Consider the following 9,205-nt stretch of genomic DNA (forward strand, 5'->3'; position numbering starts at 1 on the left):
CCCAAAATTGGGACTGTCCCTATTAAATCGGGACATCTGGTCACCCTATGTAGGTGCTTCACCTCCCTGAGCGGCAGTACCTAGATTGACGGGCCAATTCCCCCAACGGCCTTGTACTGTCTACATTGTCCTCCTCCTGCTGCACCTCTCCCCCAGCACTTCCAGCTCACTTGGCCCCGCCCTCCCGGCAGCTAGATCTGGGTGGGGAGTAGAGGGGGTGGTCTGAAGCTGCTTCTCATGCCAGCTGACTCCACTCAGGGTCACTGTCTGTGAGACAGCCTGGCTGGGGAGGAGGCAGCAGCAGCCCGGACCCAGCAGCTGGGCCTGGGCGGGGCGCTCACAGGGCAGACTGCAGCTGCCTCCCTAGCTGGGCTCTCTCTGACAGCCACTGTGCACCGCACAGAGGAGTGACCACCCTCACCTGGCATGAGAAGTGGCTCCGTCCTGCTCTCTGCCTGGGCCCAGCTGCCGGGCACAGGGACTGAGCGAGCCAGAAACGTGCCCGGGGGAGGCACAGCAGGAGAAGGTAACTCTGTGGTGGGGAGAGCATGGTGTCCCCAGGCCGGGTGCCGGGTCGCTGGGGAAGGCACTGGGAGCAGGGTCCCTCTGCTCAGCCAGAGGTAGGGCATTGCCCATACCCTTCCCCCTGCTGAGGTATCCGTGAGGTTGCAGGAGCTCTGGGGAGACACTGTGGTGCTGTGAGTCTCCCTGGGCCAAGGCCAGCCCCGGCCCAACCCAGCCCAGAAGCACATGTTCCCCACTGCTGTGGCCCCAACCCCTCAGGAGCTGGTAGGATTGACTGCCCTAGCCCAAGGAGGTGGGGCTGGAAGCTTCCTCCCAGAGGCAACAGGTGGGGCAGTTTAGGGCCCCCCCCCCCCACTGGCCACTGGGGAAGTGGCCAAAGCCCCCAAAAGGGGCCAAGTTTTGTTTAGAAGCCCAAGAAAGGGGCTGGGAATTTAAACAGGCCCAGGGATGGGGCTGAAACCCTGAAGAGTGTCAACCATTTGTTGAACTTTGTTATCCCCCAGAAAGGGACTGAAGTTAAGAAGTGACCTGGCTGGAAAGCTGGGAAACCATAAAGCTGCTAAAGGCAACGAGTCTCCAGGGAGAAATCCCTGCGGGTACTGTTCCATAACAGGGCAGGGACAGACTTAAAGACAGCCCAGAAGGAGCTGAGGACTGAGCCCAGAGGCAGGGCCGCAGATACCAACAAGGGCACAGTGATAGGCCCTGGTGGACCTTTGTTACCCCCAAAGGGGTTCCTCCCTTTTAGACTGTGTGTGGCTTAGCCGGAGGGCTGAGCCATTAAAGAACACCCTGATAAGGGCACCATCTGACAGGGGGCACCGTGAGCAGAGAGAGAGAGCAGGTTTGCACCCAGCCAACAGGAGGCAGTCATGAGAGGTGAGTTCATCCTGTCACATAATGATAATAGGCTTTTTAAGCCATTATTATGGTCCACATATTCCTGAGGCAGCCAAAGGCCTATCCAGCCCCTGGCATAGTTTAGAGCAGCCTCCAGCATACCCTATGGGCCATTGGCTGCTGAGACTAGCTCAGATGCAGTGTACTTTGGCCTCGCTATGACTTTTATTCACTCCTTACTGCAGTGGAGGAGGGGGAGGGTCATTGTGGTAACTATATGCCAGCCAGTGAACTTTTTGGCATAGGGGTTATTTCCCAGGGACCATTTCTGCCCAATATAAGTTCTGTTTACTTTGCTAGGGCACAAAAGAGAATTGGGCCCTGAGTTTATTCTTTGGTAAGTTAACAAAGAAATTCAGTATATGGACAGTTACATCCTCCTCCCAGCCCGACCAAATTCCTTCAAGTATTTAGTACCCACTCCTGCCCATCAAAAAATATAGATATGTTCAAAGTTAGTGCTACCATTTGTCTCCAAATTAGCCAAACATCCCATCCCACTTTTTTCTCCATTCTGTATCATCTACTATGTTTTAAGACAATCCTCCCATCCTTAAAGCGATGCTACCCGGTGTTGTTTTTTTGTTATGAAATACAAATTAGGAGCTAGGACGAGACCCACATGGTTAATTTTAAAGAGCAAAGTTCATTTGAGTTTTACAACTGAGTGTTATGACCAATATTCTTTTTATACAGCTATGCTTGTGCTTTGTTTCAAGTGGTTTTAATTTGTTCAGGGTTAAAACAGAATATTGTGCATGGTTTGGAGATCTTTTGGAAAGCATCACTAGAAGGATGTTTAGCTGATGCTATGAATTAGAAGAATCTATTCCTCTCCTCCTAAATTATACCAATTTATTTTCTAAAATCTGCCATGAGGCTACAATGGAAGCTGTGGCTCCGTCATCCATTCTTGCATAGAAGTTATGGAAAGAGGGAAGCTATTGATTTCTATTGCCAATGAGCAAATATAGAGGGACTTTAAGAAAGTATTATCAATTCCTGTAGGAAGTTGCATGGGATGAATACATTTCTTATCCATGATGTGGCCTATTTCAGGTAGCCTGTGTTCAGTTCAAATGTCCGAGACCCTGGTCAGGTGAGCCTCTAGGGAAAGAATAGTAGATAGAGTGGGAGTGTTTTCAGTCACAGCTCAAATAAACTTCCGGGTAGCCCTATCCAAGATCAGAGATGTGATTTTTAGAAAGCCAGTGCATGTTCTGATTAATCAATAGCCTAACATCACAATTCTTAGTGTTTCCATGAAAATATGAACAACTTCCATCACCCCGACTGATCGTATTACAGCATTTTCTTTCAGAATGAAAGCTGTTGTTCTCTTACCAATAACCTGTAAAATGGGGGAAATTATACTTTCCCTCTTTTGTAGAGTGCTTTGAGATCTCTGGATAAAGAGCATGATATAACAGCTAAATAGTGTTGCTATTATTAGTTATCTGCTAAATTTTGGGTAAAATAGTGGGGGGTTATTGTGCAAGCTTTACATAGCTCATCAACTTTGCTGTCAAAACCATAGCAACATCGTAGTAAGAAATATAGTCAGAGTTTGTAAAATTCTATTGTGAAATGCTTTTAGCAGGAGAAAGGTGATTAAAAACAGATTTACAAAAAAGATAGCAAGTTTGGCTTTACAAAAGATTTTTAATTATTTTCATAGGAGTGATCCTGCAGTCTTTACTCATGCAAATTCCCATTAGAGTAAAGACTGCAAGATCAGGCCTGAAAACTTATTACTTTGAATGTAATGTGTCTACAACTCTTTGAGTGGCATAGTGATGTCACATCCAGGTCAGTAGTGCGCCTAATATCAGTAAGTGATTCTAGGCAATGAGTGAATGTCTTGGCAGTCATTTCCCTTCAGTTGTTACATACAGACTTTATACTAACAACGAGTCCGGTGGCACTTTAAAGACTAACAGATTTATTTGGGCATAAGCTTTTGTGGGTAAAAAAACCCACTTCTTCAGATGCATAGACTTTGTACTATCACCACCCAAGTTATGCAATAGTCATCTTAAAGCCTGGCAAGTTAGATATAACTTACCAGGTATGGCTGAGTCACTTTTTCATAACTGCTCACAGCTTTAATTGGTATAACTTTGTCAATAACTGGAAAGACACATTGACTAATATGTCTCCATGTTGTTGTTACAGGAGATCTCTAATATCGCTTTAAAAAAAAAAAAAAGCAGACTTTAATAAACTCAAAAAAATGAGTAGGTAGGGTCCTATGAGAAGAAAATCTAAGGGAAAAAAAGAGTTTAAGCAAGCTGGCAGTTTCAAAGAGACAATATTAAAGGCACAACTGCAAGCTATCCCGATGCAAAGGAAAGATAGGAAGAATAGTCAGAGGCCAATATGGCTCCATCAGGAGCTCTTTCATGAACTGAAAATCAAAAAAGAATCCTATAAAAAGTAGAAACATGGATGAATTGCTAAGGAGGAGTAGAAAAGAACAGTGCAAACATGTAGGGACACAATCAGAAAGGTGAAGGCACAAAATGAGTCACACCTAGCAAGGGACATAAAAAGGAATACTTTGGGAGTGAGAGGAAGACAAAGGAAAGCATAGGTCCTTTATTTAGTAGGGGAGGGGGGCTAATGACATCAAAAAGGTTGAGGTGTTTAATGCCTATTTTGCTTCAGTCTTCACTAAAAGGGTTAATTGTGACCAAATATCTAATACAATTAATATTAACAACAAGAGGGAAGGAATACAAGCCAAAAGAGGGAAAGAACAGGTTAAAGAACATGGAGATAAGTTAGATGTATTCAAGTAGGCAGGGCCTTTTGAAATTCATCCAAGGGTGCTTCAGCTTGTCCCTTCAGCAATCTCAGAACCCTTAGCAATGATCTTTGAGAACTCGTGGAGGATGGGTGAGGTCCCAGAGGACTGGAGAAGGGCAAACACAGTTCCTATCTTTAAAAAGGGGGACAAAGAGGACCTGGGGAATTAGACCAGTCAATCTAACTTTGATACTTGGAAAGATATAATTTGTTCCTGTTAAACAATTAATTTATAAGCACCTAGAGAATAATAGGATTATAAAGCATAACCACCATGGATTTGTCAAAGAACAAATCATTGCCAAGCCAACCTAATTTCCTTCTTTGACAGGTTTTCTGGCCTAATAAGTAGGGAGAAACAATAGATGTCATCTATCTTGTTTTTAGTAAGGCTTTCAAATTAGTCCCACATGACATGCTCATAAGCAAACTAAGGAAATGGGGTCTAGGACAGGATTAGAATTCAAATTGGAGAACTGGTCTGAATTCAACAAAATGAAATTCAATAAAGATAAGTGAAGTACTTTGCACTTAGGAAGGAAAAATCAAATGAACAACTACAAAATGGAGAATAACTGGCTAGTTAGGTGGTAGTACTGCTGAAAAAGGATCTGGGGTTTTAGTGGATCACAAATTGAATGAGTCAACAATGTGATGGAGTTGTGAAAAGGCCAATAGCATTCTGGGGTGTATTAACAGGAGTGTTGTATGTAAGACATAGGAAGTAATTGTCCCTCACTACAGGGCACGGGTGAGGCCTCAGCTGGAGTACTGCATCCAATTCTGAATGCCACACAAGTTGGAGAGAGTCTGGCGGAGAGCAACAAAAATGATGAAAGGTCAGGTTTTCTAAACCTATCAGGAAATGTTTAAAAAAATTGGGCATGTTTAATCTTGAGACAAGGGGGGGGAGAAGAGAGAAAAGAGCTTGATAACCATCCTCAAATATGTTAAGAGCTATTAGAGAGAGGACTGATCAGTTGTTCTCCATGTCCACTGAAGGCAGAACAAGAAGTAATGGGCTTAATCTGCAGCAAGGGAGATTTAAGTTAGATAGTAGGAAACACTTTCCAACTAGAACGGGTAGTTAAGCTCTGGAACAGGCTTCCAAGGGAGGTTGTGGAATCCTCATCATTGGAGGTTTCTAAAAACAGGTTAGACAAATGCCTGCCAGGGATGGGCTAGGTTTACTTGGTCCTGCCTCAGTGCAGGGGGTGGATCTTGATGACTTCTGGAGTTCCCTTTCAGCCCTCCATTTCTGTGATTTTATGATCTTCTTTAGATGAGTGGGAATCCAGCTCTATCTTTGTTTGTAGGAACAAATTCTTACTCATTTTGTCCAGGTCATAACTTAATAAATAATAAGTGTTAAAGCTAGTTATATTATGCCCTGAACATCAAGAAATAAGTACAATTTTATCATTAATAGCTGTAACCAGGTAAATATCGTCACTGGCTAAGAACATCTCGTTCAATCATTAAGACAGCTGACAGGATGCAGGGAAATTGAGAGTTTTATTATGACTGTACAGTTCCAAGTAAAAAGGTCACACAGTGATAAAACACTACAGTTAAAAATATGCTATTAAAATAAGCTACACAGCAACAAAACCCATTCCCAGAAATAAGTGCAAAAAAACCATCATAAACATTGCTTTTAAATGTATATTTCACTTGTATTAGTACACATGTTGAGGATTCATGTTCTTTGCAGTGTCTTTTAACTAATGTACAGGCTGGCTATGAAGAAACACTCTGCTTTCTGTATTTTTTCAAAAATCTTTATTTAAAAGTGTTTCAGAATTGACCTTGTCTACTCTTAGAAATCTGCAATAATAACGCTGCCTCTGAAAGCATCATGTGGATTAACACAGTATGTGGGGGGGCAACTTTTGCTTTCCTAAAATAGGGGTCCTACCTTATTTTCCTCTATTAGATCAAGTTAATTGATTATCTTCTCTGAGTAATGCATATCGCCAGGAATGCATTCTCCTTTTTAGTAAACTATGGTACTTATTTGTGTTCAAGGTGGCATTATGTTTGCAAGCAACACTCAAATTTCTAGATTGGTGGTTAAAACAATCTAGAAATATAATAAGCTGCTCCCCCAACAAGACTAAAAAAAAAAAAAAACACACACAAACAAACCTTGATTCAGTTCTAAAAATTCAGATTCCTAAAGATGGAGGTCCCTTCCAGTCCTACATTTCTAGGATTCTAAATGATCGCAAGTAGGTAACAAGTTGGATTCTGCTTAGATCACTGAAAGAGAAAATTACTGCATACAAAAAGTAATGTCTCCTTTAAATCACTGCCTAGTACATACCTTTAACTCTACATGTTGTTTAAGACCTGTTACTTTATTACCCTGAATGGTAGCTCAGTAAGCCAGGGTGCGGTTCCATCTACAGTAATTAGATACTCTCCTAGCTAAATAAAACATTGTAGAAGATGCTCCATTAAACGGATCTTTTAGGCATTATTTTCCATGTCTTCGACTCAAGTGTCACAATGATTTGGGCCTCTCCTCCCCTTTCACCTGTGGAACGCATGCAGGGGGTCCCCGGGCTATCGCTGAGATAGCGACGGCAAGGCCAGGGCTGGCACACCCCAGCTGAACCGCCAGCAGCGTGACTCAGCCAGGCCTGCAGCTTGTGGGAGAGCTGTGCCCAGCGCGGGCTCGCCCCGCCAAGGGGCTGGGAGTTCGCTCTGCCGCCGCCTCGGTTCTGCTTTGAAAACAGGCCCTTGCAAACACGCGCCTTCAGGAACACACCAGCCCTGAGCCGCACAGCGTTGTTCAGCTGCCCGCAGCGGCCCTTCCCCAAAAGGCAGCCAGGAGCCCGGGCCCGCGTTCCTTCCAGCTGCCCGGAGCGCACCGAAAACCCCAGCGCTCCCGAGCCCGGAGCTTGCAGTCCCCGGCCTGGCACCCCGCCCCGCTCCCCGAGTCCCGCCGCCCCGCGCCTGCGATCACTTGGAGAACTGGCTCTGCACGGCGGCGAGGCTGAGGCTGGAGGGGATGAAGTGAGGGAACTTGCAGATCGCGCAGGTGCACAGGCTGGCTCCCCCGGCCAAATGCAGCTGGCTGCACTGCTGCTCCTCCAGGGACAGCGAGAGGTATTTGTTGGCGGACCGCAGGCTGTCCGGGTGGTTCAAGTTCCCCGGGGTGAGCAGCACAGAGCCCGGCGCAGCGAAGAGGGGCAGCCCGGCCAGCAGCACCCTGGGCCCGGAGCCACTCATCTCCCCAATGATCCGCCTGAGCTCCTGCAGCGAGCTGCCCAGCAAGAGGATGTAGTTCCTGGCCAGGAGCAGCGTGGCGATCTTGGAGAGCTTCCTGCCCGGGGAGCTCTGGCAGTGGGCTGCAGAGTAGGGCATGATCACCTCCCGCAGCGCGTCCATGGCCAGGTTCAGGTCCTGCATCCTCTTCCTCTCCCGGCTGTTGATCTTCCGCCTCAGCTGCTGCTGCTCCTTTTTCTGCTCAGTCTTGCTGCCGCCGCTTCTGGCACTGCCCAGCAGCCCCTGCTGTTGCTCGGGAGCAGGCTCCGGCTTGTCAGGCACTTGCTTAGGGAGCAAGGTGGAGGAGGGCTGCCTGTAGCCAACCAGCTCATACAGGGCTGTCCCCAGCTGCACCTCACCTGGGCGTTGTTGCCTCAACATGGTCCTCCTGCTGCTTTCAGACGAGGCTGCAAACCTTCATAGCGAGGGCTGGGGGCGGGCCTGGCGGGCAGGGAGCGGCAGCGTGCACAAGAACACAGGGCTGTCCTTCGCACTAGACTCACGTTACCTAAGGTGGCCACGGTGGGTAGGAAACATTTGCCGCGAGGAGCTTGTCGCTCAGGTCTGGGGAAGGGAATGATCTAGCCGGGGCCCTTTAAATCCATTTCTCCCACTTTGGGCAAAGGGATGGCAGTGGGCAGCCAATGGGAGCGCAAAGCTGGGCAGAGACGGGCTCTCATTGGTTGCCGCCTGCTGCGGGGAGGAAGAGTTGCACTTGGCAAACAAGAAGAAGTTTATTGTAAGGTTTGCTCGGCAGTTCTGCAGCCGAGGAGCGCTGCCATCCCGGAGCCCATTTCCCTCCCACGGGCTCCTCTGCTTTGCCAGGCAGCTTCCTTTGTTATTCGAGACACTCTATTTTCTCCCTATATTTCTCCCCCTTCCCCTCCTGGGCTCTGACTGCTTCTAAGAATGTTAATATCTGCCAAGGGATTGAAAAGAGAGTTTATTTCTGAGCTGACTCTCCCTTTCAGAGCACATAAAGCAGTGTCTGGTTTGTCTTTTTCTTTGCGTTCATAGCTCCTTTTAAAAAGCCTTTCAGGATTCCCTCTTCCTCCAGTTGTTATTATTAGAGATGGGCTTCCCCCCCCCCCCCCCAAAAATAGAGAGTTGGGACCAACGGCCAAATTTGGATGGTGGATGAAATGCCCCCTCTCAATTCTTATATCCAGAATTTTTGTTCGGGCCCATCTCTACTTATTGAATTAATGTTTACTTTTGTGTTTGTGTATTTCTTAGATATGCATTGTTGTAGTAGCTGTGTGTTGTCCTAGGATATTAGGGAGACAAGGTGGGTGAAGTAATATCTTTATTAGATCGACTTCTGTTGGTGAAAGAGACAAGCTTTTGAACTACACAGAGCTCTTCTTCAAGCTGGAAAACATGTCTCTCTATGTATTAGATAGACAACTGAGCAGCTAAACTGCCTTTAAGTTCTGAGTAAAAATACAGTTATATTAGTGATACTTCGCAGTTTTTTGTATAGCATACTGGTCATTCTGTAGCCACAGTTTAAGACTAGCTGTTTAACAGTTGCATAAAAACAGAAATAGTTAAGTAGATTTCACATATTCTGCAAGTCATAGTAAATTTTCATTTGTTTCAATATGAGAAATATGTATGTAACCAATGATTGGGACAAAGTATTGCATTAATTCTTTGTATTTTCAACTAAAATTAAATGTAATGCTGTGAACCTAGA

At 45.9% G+C, this 9,205-nt stretch overlaps 1 protein-coding gene across 1 annotated transcript; it reads right to left on the reverse strand.

Moving 5' to 3' along the window:
* Positions 1 to 7,200: 7,200 nt before the first annotated feature.
* LOC112109404 (oligodendrocyte transcription factor 1) lies at positions 7,201 to 7,887 on the reverse strand. The gene has a single exon (XM_026650937.1). It carries the CDS (start codon positions 7,885 to 7,887, stop codon positions 7,201 to 7,203), a length of 687 nt encoding a protein of 228 aa, XP_026506722.1.
* Between the last annotated feature and the right edge of the window lie 1,318 nt (positions 7,888 to 9,205).

Source organism: Terrapene carolina, unplaced genomic scaffold, assembly GCF_002925995.2.
Source record: "Terrapene carolina triunguis isolate 2854851 unplaced genomic scaffold, T_m_triunguis-2.0 Scaffold30, whole genome shotgun sequence".
NCBI lineage: Eukaryota > Metazoa > Chordata > Testudines > Emydidae > Terrapene > Terrapene triunguis.

Coding starts and splice junctions, on each gene's coding strand:
- LOC112109404 (XM_026650937.1), bottom strand. CDS start 7,887: ATGTTGAGGCAACAACGCCCAGGTGAGGTGCAGCTGGGGACAGCCCTG.